This window comes from Branchiostoma lanceolatum, chromosome 2 (assembly GCF_035083965.1).
Source record: "Branchiostoma lanceolatum isolate klBraLanc5 chromosome 2, klBraLanc5.hap2, whole genome shotgun sequence".
NCBI lineage: Eukaryota > Metazoa > Chordata > Leptocardii > Amphioxiformes > Branchiostomatidae > Branchiostoma > Branchiostoma lanceolatum.
This window is the reverse complement of record NC_089723.1, coordinates 5,903,046-5,924,207: the sequence shown is the minus strand read 5'-3', so window position 1 is coordinate 5,924,207 and position 21,162 is coordinate 5,903,046. Positions and strand designations below refer to the sequence as shown.

At 41.0% G+C, this 21,162-nt stretch overlaps 2 protein-coding genes and 1 long non-coding RNA gene across 3 annotated transcripts; 2 read left to right on the top strand and 1 right to left on the bottom strand.

The window, feature by feature from the left end:
- Window positions 1-1,198: 1,198 nt before the first annotated feature.
- Window positions 1,199-6,574, top strand: LOC136426556 (uridylate-specific endoribonuclease D-like). The gene is made up of 8 exons (XM_066415221.1): window positions 1,199-1,226; window positions 1,649-1,777; window positions 2,161-2,199; window positions 3,180-3,308; window positions 4,037-4,217; window positions 4,672-4,874; window positions 5,109-5,332; window positions 6,240-6,574. Exons 1-8 carry the CDS (start codon window positions 1,199-1,201, stop codon window positions 6,459-6,461), a joined length of 1,155 nt encoding a protein of 384 aa, XP_066271318.1. The 3' UTR covers window positions 6,462-6,574.
- A 2,165-nt stretch (window positions 6,575-8,739) lies between these two features.
- LOC136427280 (uncharacterized) lies at window positions 8,740-13,464 on the bottom strand. Its single transcript, XR_010754391.1, has 4 exons — window positions 13,334-13,464; window positions 12,567-12,638; window positions 12,197-12,303; window positions 8,740-11,743 (listed from the first exon to the last, which is right to left on the bottom strand). It is a non-coding gene; the product is annotated as an uncharacterized lncRNA (long non-coding RNA).
- Window positions 13,465-17,302: 3,838 nt separating this feature from the next.
- Window positions 17,303-20,467, top strand: LOC136427262 (zinc finger protein 234-like). The gene is made up of 2 exons (XM_066416070.1): window positions 17,303-17,454; window positions 18,376-20,467. Exons 1-2 carry the CDS (start codon window positions 17,386-17,388, stop codon window positions 19,873-19,875), a joined length of 1,569 nt encoding a protein of 522 aa, XP_066272167.1. The 5' UTR covers window positions 17,303-17,385; the 3' UTR covers window positions 19,876-20,467.
- Window positions 20,468-21,162: the final 695 nt, after the last annotated feature.

Here is a 21,162-nt window from a genome sequence, read left to right as displayed (position 1 = left end):
CTCACTGGCACGTTCGCACAAATTGATATCTACTTATCATCTGTTGTTAATGAAAAATAATTGTTTTTACCTGATTAAAAAAAATTATTTTCTAGTAACTATTGACACTTCATAGATATCAATTTGTGCGAACGTACGTTTGTAGCTTTGATCATTATGCACATGGAAAACATAGTTTTATGCAGTGTTATGTACCAAAGTGATGTATTTACTCTCAGAAAAAAAAATCATATTAAGGGCAATCAAATTTGATGACGTCATCCATATGGTCCAAAACATCAGATTTAGAATTCTTTCATGACCAGCTATCAATATTCAGTACTACAACAGTTCTTTCTTAGTTCATTAGTGAGAAAACAATTGAAAGCCAAATTCCAATTTAGCCAGGGAAGAAACCTTAAGTTAAGTCTAGCTCGATATGTATTACACGATAAATGTTTTTATATTGAATGTTATAGACGCCAGTTGTACTATCCTTGTGTTTATAAGATATTCTACAGTGTACGCAATTCACAGAATGTATTCAGCTTTTGAATACCATGTAACACTTGTTACTAATAAACCATGCATTCATTCGTTCATTCAAGACCAGCATCAATATATGTCTAACATTTAACAATTTCTCTAGAAGTTAATGTACGTTCAATTAGCAATTTTCAATTATACAACACAATGATGAACGTTCACAATCTTGTTCATGTATCTGCTTGGACCCTTGTAGCGTCCTGCGTTGGTCGCTGTGGTGAGCAATACAACAACGCCAACCGCTGTCACTGCAATGATGAATGTAGCCAATATGGCAACTGTTGCAGCGACTACAACGCTATCTGTGTTCTGCAAGGTAAGGGTTGTGGCACTTCAAAACATTCTTGGCAATATAGACTCACGAATAACTTAGTAGTAGTTAGTACAACAACGCCAACCGCTGTCACTGCAATGATAAATGCAGCCAATATGGCAACTGTTGCAGCGACTACAACGCAATCTGTGTTCTATAAGGTAAGGGTTGTGGCACTCAAAAAACATTCTTGGCAGTTTTCTGCTACATTTCCGACTTTCATCAGGATTTTTTTGGCGAAGCTTCAGGAGCGAGCTTAATAGTATATCTTATTGAAATTCCTTTTGACCTTGGCATACTGTGGTCTGGATAACCTTGCGATAGTTCTAATTGTCAGGCATCAGTAAGCTGCATGTGCGAATGGCTGAACCTGATCAACATAAACAAAGTACAAAAGCAAAGTTTACTTTATTACAATAACGCCGCTGACGTCAGGTTTTCTTTTTGGTTGGTGCTCATTCCCTATCCTGTTGAGTGCAAATATTCACCAGTGTCAACCAGTAGAAATATCATATCCGATCTTGTCAACATCTTATAGCAACTGGAAGGTTTCTTACCTGTTTTGCAATATATTACCTTTCCTGTCCTATCTCATCTGTCTTGTTCTATCTTACCTGTCAAGTCAAGTCAAGTCAAGTCAAGTCAAATGAAAGCCTTTATTTTCTTTCGAATGCTAGTTCAGCCACACGGGTCGCTTGTCCTGTACTATATTACCTGTCCTGTCCTACCTTACCTGTCCTGTCTTAGCTGTCCTGTCCTACCTTACCTCTCCCGTCTTACATGTTGCGTTCTTTGTCATCCCCTGTCCAGTGAGCTGTGCGTCCCGGTGTGGTGAAACGTACGACACCTCCAATACTTGCCACTGTAACGACAGATGTCAGGAATTCAGCAACTGCTGTGACGACTACAGCGCCTTCTGTGTTCCCACAAATGCGCCGCGTAAGTCACAGTAGTCAAAATATATCCTCCACCAGGCTCTCCTACGGGCGTATGGATCGTAGAATTAGGCAGAAAAATGAATAATTAGCCAGTAGAGTCAGTCCACGGTGAAGATCACATTTCGCCCGTGTAGAGGCCTGCAAATGAAACCCTGGCAAATATTCTCCCTATAACTGGTGTAGTTAGTCTGGTAGAGACTAGTCAAAATATACTTGAAGGCACTTGTATCTGTGATTAATTCCCCAACGTCCTTAATTCCTTAACGCCAAATAAGGCTAGCTCATTAATTATGTGTGTGACCATTCTTTTTATCTACTTTAAGATCAAAGTCATTAATGAATGCTAACTAAAAACTGCGACGTTTTCTCCCCAATCTCCTTCAGCGACCACCTTGCCACCCGTATCGTCTTTCGTAGCCTCCAGTAAGTACAGAAGTCAAGTCTAGTCACCCTCCTCTAGCAGCGCTAAAACCCGTTCGGCTTACGGACTCTTCTGAACCAAGTTTTGGGGTATTGGTGATGTCACTGACAGTTGCTCATAAATAATCATTGAGCTAGCCTTATTTGGCACAAACAGCCGTTAGTTGCACATGAACAATTAATGAGCCAGCCTTATTTGGCGCAAACAGCCGTTATTTTGTTCTTAACCCAAAGTAGCGATGTAAGACGTAACCTGATTGTCTGATAGCTACCCAGCGACCTTTGCGGATTTCCACAAGACGAGCTTGTGGGAATCCTCTGATTGGCTGAAAACTGTTTTCTGGTGACGCCATCAATACCCAAAAACCTCAGTTCAGAAGAGCAGGGCTGAGTCCAGGAGGGTTTGCCGAGCATCCGAGCGGGTCTTCGCGCTGCTAGAGGGGGGTGAGTTTAGTTCAGTATAGAGCTTTTGGGGACTTCAGCTCACTGGTTGAAAAGAAACGAGGAGAGCCCGTCTACATGTACCAAAAACAAAGTAATCAATAATTATTACTTTTCAGTGTACTAGTTTTCTGTCTTGTTGAGTGCAGATATTTACCAGTGACTGTGTTTTCCACAAGCAATCACCTACATATCTGACTGATGTGTCTTAGTCCAAATTGTAACGACCTAAGCCGTCGATGCATGTCCGATCCTATCTTCCCAACATCTTATAGCGTCTAGAAACAATCAAACCATAGTAAACCGTAGAGGGGGAACCTTGTTCCTTGTCTGTCCTGTCCTATCTCACCTGTCCAGTCCTACTTTACCTGTCCTGTCCTACTTTACCTGTCCTGTCCTACTTTACCTGTCCTGTCCTACTTTACCTGTCCTGTCCTACTTTACCTGTCATGGCCTATCGTACCTGTCCTGTCTTACCTTTCCTGTCGTATCTCATCTGTTCTGCCCTATCTTACCTCTCATGCCCTTTCTCCCCTGCCCAGTGAGCTGTGCCTCACGATGCGGTGAAACCTATGACACCTCCAATACGTGCCACTGTAACGACAGGTGTCAGGAGTTCAGCAACTGTTGTGATGACTACAGCGCCTTCTGCGTTCCCACAACTGTACCGAGTAAGTAGTCTCAAAATGTACCGAAAGGTCACATTCATTAGCTGTGATGAAGTCAAATTCCTGAACGTATTTTACCCGTGTGTGGCCGTTCTTGTTACCTACTAAAAGATGTAGGTCATTGTTTGATACTAAGCTGAAGTTAATGTCTATAGCGGTTATTTAGAGAAGCTATCTATGACAGAATGTACAATACCACCCTCAACAGGAAAGGAGGCCTACGTGTCTAACCTTCCTGCACTTGACCCCTGACCTACCACCCTCGTGAGACAACATTAGCTTCTGTACTCAAACAACAGGAGCTAATTGATGTAGAAGCATTCACCTATCAATTCTTAGTTTTTGGTTAAATACCTGTTGAACTACATATCCTTCAGTCACTGACGAAAGGTAGCGGATGCTAGCTGAAACGTCAGACCGTTCCCAAAATCTATTCAGTTGCCTTAAGTCCCCCTCTCACTGGACCCGCGGCACGCTGGCGGCGTCGCTGCGTCATAAACTGGATTTGTGTTACCCTTAACTTTACAATGGGAATATCATTCAAAACGTACAAGTATGACCAAAAAGACAACAAACACACAAAGCTAGTTTAAAAATATTCGTTTTGTCGATGAAATTCGTTGACTGCCTTGGCAATTTGATCAGTCAAGGCGCCACCACCAGCGTGCCGCGGGTCCAGTGAGAGGGGGGCTTAACTTCCGTTAATATGTTTTCTCTCAAACTTCCTTCAGCGACTACCTTGCCACCCGTACCGTCCTCCCCCCTGCCTGTCACATCCGCGGAGCTGTCGAACATTGCTGACGACTTGTGGTATGGTGACGTCAACTTCGCCACGGAAGGGATGGACTTCACCCTGAACTTGCAGAGTTATGTCTCCAACACGGCACTGCATACGGACTCCTCCTCATCACGGTGCGGCCCCACTCCTATCTCTTACACCTTTTAGTTTCTAACAATGAGGAAAGGAGGAAGGGAAAGGGTTAAGGAAAAAATCACCCTCCTCTAAGTTAGCAGCGCTGAAACCCGCTCGGGAAATGCTCGGCAAACCATCCCGGTCTCAGCCCTGCTCTTTTGATCGGAGATCATGTTGGTTGGCTTCTGGGGGCGTCACTGACAGTTGCCCATAAATAATTAGTGAGCTATCCTTATTTGGCACAAACAGACGTTACCTTGTTTGGAAGCCAAAGTAGCGATGTAAGACGTAACTTGATTGGCTGATAGCTTCCCAGCGACCTTTGCGGTTTTTGCACAAGATAAGCTAAGCTGCTTAAGCCATTCCCCTCATTGTTGGCTGAAAGCTGTTTGATGGTGACGAAGTAACAGTATCTCAAGTCTCTGCTATTTTGAAATCCAACCTCTTTTCCAGACTCTTCTCGTACATGAATGAGAACGGTGTCCTCTCGTCCCCAACCTACTCGACCTTCGTCGCCATCTTGAACAACTACATCGCTCAAACCGGAAACACTGAACAGGTGACTTCCGCCGAGTCGGCCGAGAACGAGGCATTCCTGAGCGAGATCATGAAAACTCCGGTCATGGCGAAGGTTCACGACTTTCTCCGATGGAAGGGTGAGTTGGTTTCCGTCGTTAAGCCCCCGACACACTTGTGCGTATGTACAAGTCCGCAGGAGTTGCATATTCACATGTTTTGGGTTTAGGTTAAGTTTGCAGCCGAGGAAGTCGTTTCTTTGGCTCGATAACTAGGCTGCACAACGGTGGGTCAAAGTAGAAAACAACTTAATCCCTGCAAACTTTACATTAAACGATATTACAAATATGACACATTATCTCATGTACTTTTAGGAATCGTACCCTACACCGAGGATGACTTCAAGGCCCGTCTGAGCGAAATCTGGTTCGGCCGCTACTCTCGTCAGGACGGAAAACTGGACACTTCGGGCTTCGAACACGTGTTCGTGGGTGAAGTGAAGAACGGGCAGGTGACCGGCATGCACAGCTGGGTTCGGTTCTACCTGGCCGAGAAGAGCGGCGTCTTTGATTATTCAGGCTACGTCTACAAAAAACAGGTTAGTTGACATTGAGTTGTTGAAAAAGAAGTCGAATATCAAAAGCTTAGATTATATTCCGAAGCACCGTGTCCGTAGCAGTTCTTAGAATAGTTACTTGTTCCACTATTGTTGAATTGCACTTCCTGTATACTTTTTGTGCATTAATGGCACGCAGAGCATTTCATGAGGCTTCAAAACTGGAAATATTCTAGTTGCTGTAATCTTTATGAAATTGACATTTAATGCCACTATTTACCACATTTGCGTGCGGATTTCTTATTAAAAGTGCTAAAAAGCGGCACAAAAATAAGCTACATGGTGATCTTTTAATTTCACGCGCCTAGTGTAAATAGACCGATACCATAGCCCCGCCCACCTCCATCAAAACGTATAAATGCAAAATTAAAACATAAAGATGCAAATGTTTGACGGACACGCAGTCACTCTCTCATTGGTCGAACCGCTAATTCTGATGGACAGTCAGTATCAGTCTGTCATGGCTTGGATTTTCTATCAGTTCTCACCACACAACGACATCGTATCTTTGCTCCTAGATCCTTTAATGTCGATATGTAATGGTATAGTGTCATTGAAACTTACTATGTGTAGGAATGACTAGAAATTTGAGTTTTTTTATTCAAGTTTCAAGCCTCATAGAATGCTATGGAGGCCTTTAATCAAACTTCATTCATTAGCCCTCGGGCAAGAACTTACAAATAAAACTCGAATTGTTAAAAAAGATTGAAACCTCCTTCCTTGGTCAAAGTGAATGCTGTTCTGTAACTATTTAGATCCAGGTGCTACCTCCGGCAAAAAAAGTTAGAGCCTGGAATTAAACAAGATGACACTCATGCTAGGTCTGTTTTCCTTGGTCTGTTCGCGTAATTAGAAAAGGTTTTCAAAAGTGTAATTCTTGTATCCTCAGCCTGGCACCATCGGGGTTCAGTTCCGTTGGGGCAGCGTGTGGAAGAACCTGGGCGGGTTCTTCCTGGGTACCAGCCCGGAGTTCGATGTCGCCATCTACACCCTCTGCTTCCTGACCCGTCCCAACGGCCAGTGCCAGTTCAACATGGCGGGACAACAGATGAGAATCATCACCTACAGCTGGCTGGACCGTGGGCGCTACCTGGCTTCCGCATATCCCTGATACAACATCGCGTCCATATTGTCCAAGCAGAAGTTTCGCTCTCTCCCAGCAGAGGAGCGGTTCCGGCTGGTTTTTGACGTGCTTTTAGGTGTTTTTGTCGGGCTTTCTATTTTGTCATTTTTGTGTCTCTACAAACCCCACAAAAGAGAGAAAAAATTGACAAAGTAGAAAATCCCGACAAAAACGCCTAAAAACACGTCAAAAACCAGCCGGAACTACTCCTCTGCTTGGAGAGTAGTGGTTTCGGTCAAGTGGGCTAGGAGTGTCAGGTATTTTAAACGTTTCTCCCCCCTTTCCACTCGTCCGAGACCAAGACCTTTGCTTGAAGAATAGCACGTCTTGACCGCAACAAGATCTTCAGAAATAAAACGATTGCGCTGCGTGCGTTTAACCAATAAATAGATACTATGAAATGAAAGCCTGTCAGATTTTTTCCGTGTCCTGTATGACGACGTCACATGTCGAGAAAAACAGGTTTACCTGCTAACTGGCTTCGGTATATCCCTGATTGAACAGCGCGTCTAATCTTCAAGCAGATCTATCGGTGGCAAAGACCGTATCCAACTGACAAAAGGAGTTTTAATCGCCGTTCAAAACTCCTTTTGCCAGTTGGATTCGGTCTTTGCCACCGATAGATCTGCCGCGAGATTAAACACGTCCACGTTGCAACAAAATCGTCAGAAATAAACGATTGCGTTGCGTGACAAACGTTTAACCAATAAACAGAAGGTATGAGATGAAAGCGTGTCAGATTTTGTTCTGTGTCCTGTATCATACACAAATGTGCACTCCTTCTGTTTGTACTTTTAGTGCGTGGGGGGGGGCACTTTTCAGGCCGCGTTGATTTGATTATATGGATGACATCCTCTGAGAACCCCAAAACTGATACGTGCATGCGAATAAAAAAAAAAGTTGTCCTATTATGAAATCTGCGTGGTCAAGAAGGATTAACAAAACTTAACACACAGAGTATGGTATACCAAGGACATCTATATAATGTTTTTGGGTATACCGAATAATAAAGTCTTAATTTTTGTTCCTTCACATCTTCTTCGGCTTTGACTTTGGAATTGACTTTGGCATTCTACGACATTGGTATTCGTTTCCGAAATATTTTGGCAACTTACGTATACAGCATATATGTCAACACTTTACAACTGCTTTGTATGATTTACAATATGGCCGAAAACGTTTTTTTGTGGGCATTGATGTGCGCGCGGATGTCATCCATACAATCAAATCAACATGGCCTGATGTAAGAAACACATTGCTGACAGCCAGATTGCTGACAGATCAGATGCATACTAATAAGTGATACTATTACAGCCCACACCCCCAGACTTTCGACAAGCGATTTCATGAGTAAGCTAGTATGGAGATCACCTAATGTGCAGTTGGGCAGACAATAGCTTGACTAAATCGCGTTCCTAGCGACCTGTCCGACTTTTCGGTCGGGAAGAGATTGTGTTACATAGGCTACCTATTAGCCTGGAGGTCAGACTGTTTCCAGGGCGTACATAGGCATGACAGGTCAGCTCATTGTCTCTCAGGGCCAACACGACCCAAAGAAAAATTTACTAAGACCCCGTATGAGTTAGACCTGCGGGATAGATATTATAGTGCCGACTTAGGTAGAGGGGTATGTGACTTCCCAGACCGAAGGGGCTATCCCTAGCGCGACCTTTGTGCTGTTATCAACATTTGTCGCTACCACTAAACAAACATACCACCCCGCAGATTGTGGTCACTCATTCTGGAGACTTTTGATCTGATCTATCAACAATGGTAATCGTTGGAAGTGTCTGTCGTATGTTGTTACCTAGTAACAACCTAGTAAGTTGTTAAATAGTACAGTAGTATAGATCAACACAGAAAATGACAATGTTATGATGACAATGACATTAAACTTTATTGCATATTCATGCCCAAGATAGGGCGAATACATTACGTTGGATAACTGAAATATGATAATATAAAGTTCATGCCATATTCCATCTTTGGCTAGAGAGTCTCTTCCCTCTTCTAAAATCATATACCCCCAGTATGTGGACAAATTCAAAGTTTCTCAATTACGTCGTAGGTTTTAGATGACATAATATACGCTTCATTAAATATGCACACATCTAGTCTATTTGTAGGTTATTAACAGGAAAATTGCGCATGCCTGTGCACAGTGAAAATTTCAAAACAAAGTGTACTTCTTGTCCTCTGGAATTATTTTTATAAATGTACATATTCCTTTATAATGACAACCAAACCAACCGTTGTGTACTCTGTACAATAGCCTAGGTGCAGTAAAAAGTGTAAATCACATAATTCTCACTAACGCTCTAAATGCCAAATTATTGTATATCTAATATTTTCAGACACACAATCTGTAAGGCAACATTTTTGAAGTTGTGAAACAAAGAAGCGAGTAGAAGCAGTCGCCTGGCCCCCGGGATTCGAATTCGCGCCGAAACCGGGCAGCCAGATCACAGGCACGCACGCTTTAACCACTAGGCTAACATGTCTAGACCGGTTAGACTGGTCAATTGGGGGGCGGTTGAACCCCACTGTTACACTTGCAAACATAGATTGAATTTATAGACACTTTGATACAAGTCTGACAGTCGGTTTGAAAGTTGGGAACAAGATTGGTTTTCCAAACTCTGAAAGTTTCAGATATTATTGCCTTGATGTGGTAACTTTGTTGCAACTCTATGGATCATTCTGCATGATTTAATAATGTTTCATTGAAAACCAGTAGAGAAAAATATTTGAATCTTTTGGTTAGTTTTATGCGAATCTGCTCCAGCTATTGTTTCCAGCTTGTAGACAGTCTGGGATTTTTATGAGTGTATGTAGTTATGGGGCCAATTCATCCCTCAACCTGCTGGGAAGGTCACAGGAGGAGCTCTTCCTTATTGCGTTACCCAGGGTACGCCGAGCTCCTCTTTAAGTAATCTGTAGTGACTGTTCGAAATAGCTGTTTGCTTTTCTGTGGTCACCAAGGTCACTCCAGGCGGTACCCAAGTTGTTAAGTGTTACCGCAATGTCGGGATGTGAAGTGCCCTCACCATAAACAGTCCGCATCATTTGTAGTGACTGTTCGAAATAGCTGATCGCATTTTCGTGATCACCGATGTGACTCCAGGCGATACCCAAGTTGTTAAGTGAGGAGGCTATGTCAGGATTTTCAGTGTCCTCCCCATAGATACTCCGCCTCATCTGTAGTGACTGTTCATGATACCTGACCGCCTTTTTGTGATCACCAAGGTCACCCCAGGCGGCACCCAGGTTGTTAAGTGAGGAGGCTATGTCAGGATGTGCAGTGTCCTCACCATAGATAATCCGCCTCATCTGTAGTGACTGTTCATGATAGCTGATTGCCTTTCTGTGATTACCAAGGTCACTCCAGGGGTTACCTAAGTTGTTAAGTGAGGAGGCTATGTCAGGGTGTGCAGTGCCCTTACCATAGATACTCCGCCTCATCTGTAGTGACTGCTTATAATAGCGGATAGCCTTTCTTTGATCGCCAAGTTTACTCCAATCGCTACCCAAGTTGTTAAGTGAGGAGGCTATGTCAGAATGTGCAGTGCCCTCACCATATATACTCCTCGTCATCTTTAGTGCCCGTTCATCAAAATCGACAGCCTTTCTATGATCACCAAGGTCACTCCAAGCGGTACCCAACTTGTTAAGTGAATTGGCAATAGCAACATGTGCAGTGTGCTTGCCATATTTTGACAGCTTATTCTTAAGTGTTTGCTCTCTGCACGTCTTACAACTTTCGTAATCACACAGACTTTGGTGAACATCTGCTTTTAGTTCTGAAGAGTTGTCAAACAAAACTGACTGCTCTTTCTGTGACCCGCTGTCACTCAGCTGTGAAATGAAATCCTTTAACGGCCTTTCTGTGTAATAGTATCTCATGAGTTGCTTTCTGTTTGAGAAGTAAAACACTTTCTCCAGTTTTGCCTCTATGCCTGTGTCTGTCGACATTGACGATAGAGCTGACAGGTTCTCCACCTGACCACCATTGCTCAGGTATGTTCGTAGCCTCAATTCTGCTGAGATACTGACGATCACCAACAAGTGATGTGCGTTCTCACTATTGACGACTCCAGCGTTTCTTAGCTCCTGAATAGTCTCCCAGATTGCGGTAGGCTGTATGTTATGCAGTAGCGCCCAACAAGATACTGCAAGGCTTGAAAATCTATATATCTCTTTCTTTACATTCAACAGATTGCCAGTTAGATCTTTGTTTTGAAAAGTTGGTGCATTCTCACTCAGTAAAGTTTTTGCCGTCAGAGATGAAATCATTCCATTATTTCCTTTAAGTTGCTGATTCCATAATGAAGTGTACTCATCGACCAAGCCCTGTTCTCCTGTGATCAAAGACACATTTCCTAATATAGTGGCTAGATGGTAGCCTTTCTTTAGATGAAACTTTATGTCATCTTTTAGAATATTGGTCATATCTGTCGGTGTGTGAATAAGTTCATTTGTTCCTGTGTTGTCTTTACCTCTGCCCAGTGGAGTTTTACATGCTTTTGGCATGGCTCCATCGAACGAAAACCCACGCGGTGTTACAATGTCGTGGTACCAGTTTTTCAGTGGGTCATCTGAGTTGAAATCATTCAGACACTTAATCCCCATTGACGGGAGAATGGTCTCGCCCAGATTGATCACTTTGAGATGCAGATAATGAGTGAGGTTGCGGAAATACTTGACATTTTGCTCTGTTTCATCCTCTACCAAAATGGCAAATTCCACATCAGAGTATGGGGTAACCAATCCTGTGGCTTGTGAACCCAAACCTATCATGGCGTACTTACAAGGAGGTTGGCCCATTGCCTCCATACACTCATCTACAGGTCCGGCTATGAACATCTTTCGTTGATCAACAATTGACTCAAACAGAGCCTTAACTGCTTCTACTCTCTTCTTTTCCATTTCTTTTAACTTAGGGTCGTCATCATCAAGGCTGTATGGATCTATGTTTTGATCAATTCTTTTGATTTCTTCTTCTACATAACTTCGATGCTTTGTAATGTTTAGTTTATGTTTCTCTGTATCATTGACATCTACCGTTTCTTCGATATTTAGCACGTGCTTAACAAATGCTTGGGTTATGTTGCGGATTTCTTTCTCTATGTCTTCACTTCTTGATCTTACCAGTGCTGCATTACAGAGTGCTGCAGCTTTGGTGAAGTCACCTCCGTCTTTCGAATTGATTCCTTTTCTCAGGTAGACCTTTCCCAACTTGTACAGGGGCTCTGCCTCTTTTGTGTGTTGACCTGTCAAAAAATTATCACTTTTAATCTTAAGCTTGTAATCTACAAATTTACTCGTTAGTAAACACTGAAAATCCAAATACGCAAAACATTTAATTTTTTATTTCTTATATATCATTTTTTTGTATTACGCCATTCTGACATCATGTATGATTGGGAGGCTTGCTTATAATCCTGAGCCAAAGGTACAGGGACATGTGTCTATATTTTTTCATATGTTGTTTGAATCGCCTCGATAACTGTTGAGAAAAGTATAACCTTCAAAGACCCCTATCTTTGCAAATGATTGAGAGTTGTGAAATTTTGATAAGAAGCAGAAAATATCACAAAAATAAAATCTCTCTTCTAATATCAGTGCACGTATTGTGTTCGTTGACAAGAACCAAGAATCTTGATACGCTTTTTTTACTAGAGACCCTTGGGCGACCATTTGCCTACATATACACTAAGACTTACGTTTGACATGCACAAACTTGACTGCAGCTGCAAAGTTTTCTTCTGCCGTGTCCAGGTCCCCTGTCTGCAGGGCCTTGCATCCTTTCTGTAGGTGTTCTTCATATAAACTGTAAAAAAGGATATCGATGTTGCACAATATAAATGATAGATTATTCCACATCCCTATCAATATAATATTACTAACATGCCATATAGATCTCACTAAACACTAGTTCAGTAGATATATAATCACAAACTAATACATGAAACTACATCTAAGGAATGTTCTTGTTTTATATGTACATGCAGGTAAACATTAAAAACAACGACACTTAGAGTTGCGTTTTGTACCTTCCTTTAATGCAAATGTAAGTAATGGATATATATGTACCTTTCGGTGTCTTCCTCTGTTTTGTCAGTAGTGCTCACTGGACTAGCACTAGTGTCCTCTCCTACAGTCTTCCTGTAAAGATGAAAAAATTGTTACCTCTGGATCTGCTCTGAAATACTAGTAATGCATAGATTACTTTTTGATACCATATGCTGCTTTGTGTACTAAATCCATGTACAACGAAAATCATAATAACTTCAACCAGGATGTTATTTTCATACCTCATAAAGAAGTCCCAAAAGTTCGAGATTGTTTATTATGACATAGCTAAGTAGAGTTCGGCAATTTCCTACCTCCATGAAATATTTAGAGCTTTTGTAAATTCTATGCATGGTGATGTTCATCTTAGATAACTTACACATGTCACAAGTATGAAATTCCCATCATTTACCACTAAGGAGTTGTGGAGTTTTTTTGTATCGTTCTGGAATTTTTGTATTGATCATACAAATTAGGCCCTTTTTGCATGTCTAATATCTGTTCATGGTCAAGCTGCAATAAAGCACATATGTTAGATGTATTGATGTTCATTGATATTATGGAAAACATAAGCTCCATTTTTCATACAGGCGATAAGGGGTGCATTTGCATAGTATTATGTTAATGAGGATCTAATCTGCATGATGAAATGTGGTCTGTTACGCCGGAGGGCGGTTCTGTCGGGTATACAGATACATGTGGTATGCAGAGTCACCTTACATATTACATCAGCTATCAGCTTACATCTTTACTAGCATTGTGGTGAATCAACTCTACACAATACACACCCTTTTTTCTTTCCATGATTGGTGACGTCACGGACTGCTTGACGTTTAGTGGGAGGAGAGGTTAGTCTGTTGTCATCTCCTTTTCTTTTCCCTGGTCTTCCCTTTCCCTGTCGCTTCAGGGATAAAAAAAACACATGAAATTTAAAGCACACCTGTTTTTTTTAAATAATTTTACATTTCCCATGGCTGTATGCTTTCATAGCATTTTATTATGCTTACTTTTAAAAATTTGCTTGTTATTTGCATAATCTATATCTATGAATTTTGCTCGTTTGCTAAGTTACTAAGTTACATTTATGCATAAAGGTCCCATAAGTATGAATTAGCATTATGGCCTTTCCTCAATCATTACGCAAATTCCTGGATTTCATAATCAACAACTAACTATGTCAATATTCACCTAAGCTTCCTGCAGGCCAAAAATCATATATCTGTTTGTCACTTCTTCAGACATTTCTCTTCAAAAGTCTTCAGTACTAATCTCCAAGTAGATCTACACGGTGCACCAAAAATCGTATATGTTAGCCAGATAAGTTGCCACCCCAAAATGATAACCATTACTTAAACTGTTCACCGGGAGACCCACACGCAAACAAGCAAACGAAAACGAGGAAAGACTTTTCAAACATTCCCGGACGTTATGGGCAATATCATTTTAAAAATCTCATTTGAAGTAGTACATGCATACAGTGACAAAGTTTATCTCACAACCTCTAAAGAAACATTCTGTTCATCTGAATATTTAGGACCTTTAACCCCTTTGAGAAAACTGGTCTTTGTCTACATTTTCCTTGTGAATGGCACAATAAGCTAGTTAACCGTTGCTACTACTACTACAACGCCCCGACGGGTTTTGTCTACGTCTCGGAGGCCTTCACCTTTGACACTGCACATGCGTAGTAGCAACCGTGAACTGGCGGCTTATTGCACTCAGAAAGGTATCCATATCCTACCTCCATTTTTGGTGGGTCCGTTAGGTTTTCTTTGCCGTTAGAACTTTCACCGTGCCGTCCCAGATCACCAGTCGGGCGGTACAGGACAACTTCTCGGCACCAGCCGAGTTATACCTCGGAAGCGTAGCGTGCACCTCTCGGCACCTTTCGGTATACCTCGGAAGCGCAGCGTGCACCTCTCGGTTGGCACCTCTCGGTATACCTCGGAAGCGTAGCGTACAGGTTCCTTATCGCTTGCGGCCGATCCTACATGTATAACGATCGAGATATTAGTCTACAGAAACTTCATAAGTTGAAGTTGTTTACCTTTAATTGGAAAGAGGAAGAATGGTTCTCTTCCTCAAATAGTCGCAGTGTTGGGTAGGTGACGTAACTGGGTACTAGTATACAAACATTGTCATGGATTTTCCCATCTGGGGATTCCCCCCGACTTTAGAATCTATATATTATATAACACTTTCCGTTTGAACTTCTATACTAGATCTGTATTGATCTAATCAAGAATTTTTGATAGGTTTTACTGTCTTGTCAAACAAAGACTGTTTTATGTAATAGCTTTTATAATATCCTTTTCTATATATTAAACAGAGACAGTGCACCACAATTGCACGCCGTGTTTCATAATGTAAATATGCTGCAACTTCGATACCCTCCTCCCCCAAGGACAACATGCACATACCTTTGTAGTCTTCCTTGGTCTACGTTGCCCTTAGTACCACCAAGAGTGAAGGATAGAGGTCTTGGTTGCGTAAAACAGCCTTCCCATTCGGGCAAAAGTAAGATTACCAACTTCAATGATGACTGGAACCTCGAATGCGGAAGTTCCGGGTATGACGTCACCTGTCGCGAGGAGGTATCTGGGAAGGGGGTTCCCCTTTTGGGATATTACAATGGCAAAACAGTTGGGGGTGGTAAAAAATGAGAAATGTTGAGGGAAAGTAAATTGATAGATGCACATTCTTTTAAACCATATTGTGTAGTAATCTACGTACATTATCTCCATGACTTTTTCATGGGCATATCGTTTTAAGTGTGTTTGCGTGCCTTTTGTGTCATCGGTTGCTTAAAGTCAGCATAAGTGTAGAACGTGTAGATGGATTGTAATGATATTTGGTGGTGCGTGGGTAGGTGTCGGGAGAAGAAAGGTCAAGGTTGATTTTGGGCCCCCTGGTATGTGTCACTGGAACTGCAATGGCGTATTTGTAAAAATTTTCTATGAAGAATAACTGAAGAAAGGTACAACAGATTGTCATGCTATTTGGTACGCAGGTAGGTTGGACAGAGAGGTACACACTTAAGTGCAAATTATACAAATTGGGACTGAATTTGCATAAGTAATGAGGAAAATCGTTTACGTGCGTGTATGCTTGTGTCACCGGATGCTTAAAGTCAGAATAACTGTAGAACGTGTAGATGGATTGTAATGATATTTGGTGGTACGTGGGTAGGTGTTGGGAGGAGAAAGGTCAAGGTCGATTTGTTATGTAGTCAGTATGCAGGCATGATAATATTCAATGTCATCTTAAAGTTTACTTTACCACCAATAAAACAACAGCTATCATTGTACATTTTGTGTGTGTGTGTGTTTTGTTTGCAATTACCACTCAACATTGGATCAATAAGATAGGCTTTTTACATTGCCACAGTAAATTATGCCTGTGATTTTCAAGCTACAAATTCTCAGATGTATAACACATTTTTATCTTAAGAAACTTCCCCCTTTATTTTAGTGTAATCCAAAAGTCCCATCATTTACCGTACATGCCATTATAGTATTTCCTCATTAATGATGCAAATCAGGTATTCATTTGCATACAGTTATTCATATGTGTCGATGTTCCTGGCTTTCCCAGTTAGATATCATTAACCAACTAGAGTTCAACGACCTCATACCTTCGACAAATGATTTTAACCTTTGTGACTGGCGTATTATGAGTCTATCTAATCGATTATAAATCACACCTGTTGATCATTTTCTCCACCCAAATAACAGAAGTTGTCCAAACTATGAGCTTAACAAAGAAGGTTATGGTAACAATTATCATCAATTATGCAAATGATGTCCTTATTAGCATGATTTAATTCAACGATGTTCACATTCACATAACTTCCAAACTGCCACATAAATGAAATTGCCGTCATTTATCAGTATGAATTATAGTAGTTTTTTCATTAATTATGCAAATTAGGTATTCATTGGCATATTTTCAATCTATCAACATTACCCTCTTCTTCAGTTACAAATGCCACATATTTGAATATCCCTGATAGAACGACACGTCTAATCTTCAAGCAGGTCTATCGGTGGCAAAGACCGTAACCAACTGACAAAAGGAGTTTTAATCGCCGTTTGATTTTGAAACTCCTTTTACCAGTTCGATGCGGTCTTTGCCACCTATAGATCTGCCGCGAGATTAAACACGTCCAGGCTGCAACAAGATCGTCAGAAATTAAACGATTGCGCTGCGAAAAGTGCGTTCACCCAATAAATAGAAGCTATCAAATGAAAGCCTGTCAGATTTTGTTGTGTGTCCTGTTTGACGACTTCAGATTGTACAAACATTTATATACCTTTCCCTATAGCCGTGGCGACTACAGAATGGCGTTTTTACTTGTTACTATATTAAACTAATCCTGTAAGACCCTATAATAACAAGCACTTTTCATTCTGTCCTTTAATACGGGAGGAGGTTAGGATGTAATGTGTAGGAAATACGTTGATAAAGGCTAGATCCAGGGAATAAGATACGCCCAAAGCAGTTACTCAAGCAACTGGATAGATTTTGAAACAAACAAAAATCAGACGTTTCGAACACTTGCCTTTCGTCAGTGACTGAAAGAACAGGAGAACCAGGTTTTATGCCCAATCTCTGAAAATGCCATAAAATACATTTTAGCAGCTTCTTTACAAGTGGGGCATTTCTTGATGGACGTACAACTACACAGTGAGATGGGCTGTACATTGAAATACGTTCTAACATACAGCGTCGTTATTGGGGGTACCAAGTATTTGACTCTTGACCTTTTGAGAGGGGTCATCCTCTGACGTCACCGTGACGTTTTGGCGGGAGTTGGGAAGTTCGACGAGAGCTGAGAAAAATGTCGTCCAACGTGACAGACGACGAGGCGTCATTCCTAGAGATTTCTGGCGGGCAAGCTATGTCTCAGGTTAGACTGTAGTTTGTTTTACAACTCCTTAGTGAATGTAGTGTTCAGTGCCAACATTTTTTACTCAAATGATAGATTTTTTGGGGGTTATTTTGAGGTTCCAAAAGGCCGAATAAAAGCGGATTGGTTGTCAGAGTTACACGTGGCATATCTGTGGTATATCCAAGTAGACTTTGGTTTGGTCAGTGACCAAATTTCAGCTCCACTTGTTTGCAAGACCACCAACGAAATAACTAGATACAAGATTCACTTGTGGACATTGTGACATTTCTTCATGGTTTTACAGTAATTTACTAAAGTATCAGGAGTCTGGTACAGTAGCAAACAACTACTTTGTAATGTCCTTTTCTCAAAGATACGAAGATTAAATTATACAGCAGTTAATGGGGTACAAATAGCATTGTTGTTTTGAAAAAAACACTATAATCTAAGCCACACATTGTAACAGGTGCAAGGAAGAGCCTCTTCAGAACATTCCTCCACCCATTTTTAGAGATGGTGTCTTCCACCTGGGGACACATGATGTTGTATTAATGGAAGGTACCATCATTGCAGGGTGTCACTGTGGCCATGACTGGCCCTGCCTTATTATGGTACTGTAAATGAATTTAAGTTTGCTTGGTTTTCATTTTGCGGTAGGGAGAGAATGGAGTGTTCGCTTTGGTTTTAATTACATGTTTGAAACAGTAGTATCGCTACAGTCATAGTTGAGCAAAAAGTTTCGTGGTGGTTTTAAGTTCGAGCTGAAAGTTCAGCGCGAAAACCGTGAACATAAAACCACCCCAAACATTTCTGCATTTACAGTATGTGGTGCACTGTTTTATGTCTTGATATTATTTATTTTCATTGTGATTTATGGCAGACTTGTTACAACATTAAGTTCTTTTGTTGTTGATGTCAAAGTTTCTTTCCCTTTGCTAGATGGAAGAAGCTGCAGCAGACGAGAAACAAACCTGTCCAGAAACAGACCATGGGCATGGGGGAACAAGGAAACTGCACCGCAAGACTCACAGTGGTGAGCAACAACATCAATGCAAGGAATCCAAGATGTCCGCCATGAAACGGCACCTTAGAATGTCACACGCAGCGGGTAAAAGTAAACAAACAAAGAGAGATCGACCTGTGGCAACTCACAGTGGTGAGAGACCTTTTCAGTGTGCCGCCTGTGACTATTCCACTGCACAAAAAGTCAACCTGAAACATCACATCATGGCAAAACACAGTAACTATCGGCCGTACAAATGCACACAGTGCGACTACTCTGCAGTCACCAAAAAATACTTAAAGGTTCATATGAGGTCACACACTGCTGAGAAGCCATACAGATGTGAGATGTGTGATTTTTCTACAACCTGGAAGAGCAGTTTGAGGCAGCACATCGCTACCCACACTAGTGAGAAACGTCACAAGTGTGAGGTTTGTGATTACTCTACATCACGAATGTCTCACTTGACGCATCACATGGCTACTCACACTGGTGAGAAACCTTATAAATGTGAGGTTTGTAGTTATTCTGCAACTCGAATGTCCAATTTGAAGCAGCACATGACTACCCACACTGGTGAGAAACTTTATAAATGTGAGGTTTGTAGTTATTCTGCAGCACAATTATCTCATTTGAAGAGGCACATGGGTACCCACACTGGTGAGAAACCTCACAAGTGTGAGGTTTGTGATTACTCTACATCACAAATGTCTCACTTGATGCGTCACATGGCTACCCACACTGGTGATAAATCTTACAAGTGTGAGTTTTGCAGTTATTCTACAACAGTGATGTCTCACTTGAAGCGGCACATGACAACCCACACTGGTGAGAAACCTTATAAATGTAAAGTGTGCCGTTATGCTGCAACACAGAAGTCTCATTTGAAGAGGCACATGACTACCCACACTGGTCAGAAGCCTTACAAATGTGAGGTTTGTGGTTATTTTGCAGCACAGATGTCTCACTTGAAGGAGCACATCGCTACCCACACTGGTGAGAAACCTTATAAGTGTGAGGTTTGTGGTTATTCTGCAGCACAAATGTCTGTCTTGAAGCAGCACATCGCAACCCACACTGGTGAGAAACCTCATAAATGTGAAATGTGCAGTTATGCTGCAACTCAGAGGTCTCACTTGAAGAGGCACATGACTACCCACACTGGTCAGAAGCCTTACAAATGTGAGGTTTGTGGTTATTCTGCAGCACGGATGTCTTACTTGAAGCAGCACATCGCTACCCACACTGGTGAGAAGCCTTACAAATGTGAGGTTTGTGGTTATTCTGCAGCACGGATGTCTCACTTGAAGGAGCACATCGCTACCCACACTGGCGAGAAACCTTACAAATGTGAGCTTTGCAGTTACTCAGCGGCACAACGGTCTCATTTGAAGAAGCACATGGCCAAACACACTGGTCAAAAACCTCACATGTGAAACTTTGCAGTTATTCTGCCCTTGACAATTTTACAAGTCTCTAACGTTCGTTACACCCGAAGAAACAACAAATCATGCTGATCTGTGCATTTATACATGATGGCGTGAGGACACAAATTAGTAAACATTCTAGTTCATTTTTTGTTTGTTTTTTACTTAAACTTTTGATGGATGATACTAAATGGACACAACATGGAAAATACAAGACAAACTGGTCAAGTCAGTTGAGGTGATGCCATTGGTAGTCTTGATTCTGTTCTTTATATCCTTTTTTTTACTTTTCATGAAAGGAGAACCAAAGGACGTAAGAAATACAAGTGTGTTACTTGGTGATTATTTTCTTTATATATATACTCAGACCTGTATATATCCAGATTTAGAAATGAAAGTACATGTATATTGTTTAGCATAAAGATGCAGATAATATGATCTCTGGAAAAGTAAGCGTACAATGTCATCATCTCTGACAAAAATTATGTAAAAGTATAACGGGTTTGTTGTCATCTTTTCATGTAACATGTTTGTTACTCGGCGGAAACTAACTTCCGTCATGCCCAAACCTGGTGTTGTTTATCTCCAACAGTGTATCAGGGGCCAGTGTATCATTTTTTATGACTTTGCAACATTTGTTATGACTTAACCACATTTGTTATGACTTAACAACATTTGTTATGACTTTCTTAAGGTCTAAGAAATCTGTAAAGAAATGCATTTTATTAGTACAATATGATATCATGTATTTCCTATTGTAGATTGCTCTAGAAATGCATGAAAACGATATTTTCTATGATGGTGGTATCATTACTATCTTGTAATTCTTCATATGAAGGGGGAATTTTTTTGTGCTTAATGGAATAAAGGAGATGATTTTGAAGAGAAGTTGTAAAAAGATTCTGGATTCATTGTGATCTTTTTGTATGACATTTATTAATAATTGTCTTTCTGCTTAGAAATATGTTTTCTTATTAGTACAAGTATCATATCATGTATTAGTTATCATAGCTTGCTATGAAAATGCTTAAAAAAGACATGATGATGATGACATGTTTATTTGCAACATGTGCATACACAGTCTCAGTAAGTGACAGCTGTTTGAATGCTGAATGCTGTTATAACATCTGTTCATCTTATAAACCTCATTAATCATGCAAAGTAGATTCTTGCATAATAATGCGTAATTAGTATCTTATTACGTAAATCACCACTCAAGCTATCTACATACAAAAAAAATCATGAAAATCTGTCAATTCCTTCTTGAGTTATTCTCTTTCAAAATCTGAAACATAA

What these genes read in the sequence shown, in the direction of transcription:
- LOC136426556 (XM_066415221.1), top strand. Translation starts at nt 1,199, where the DNA reads ATGGCTGAACCTGATCAACATAAACAAA. An exon ending in TGTTCCCACAAATGCGCCGC is followed by an intron (nt 1,778 to 2,160) that starts GTAAGTCACAGT and finishes AATCTCCTTCAG; the next exon opens with CGACCACCTTGCCACCCGTA. An exon ending in CGACTTTCTCCGATGGAAGG is followed by an intron (nt 4,875 to 5,108) that starts GTGAGTTGGTTT and finishes ATGTACTTTTAG; the next exon opens with GAATCGTACCCTACACCGAG.
- LOC136427262 (XM_066416070.1), top strand. Translation starts at nt 17,386, where the DNA reads ATGTCGTCCAACGTGACAGACGACGAGGCGTCATTCCTAGAGATTTCT. An exon ending in GCGGGCAAGCTATGTCTCAG is followed by an intron (nt 17,455 to 18,375) that starts GTTAGACTGTAG and finishes TCCCTTTGCTAG; the next exon opens with ATGGAAGAAGCTGCAGCAGA.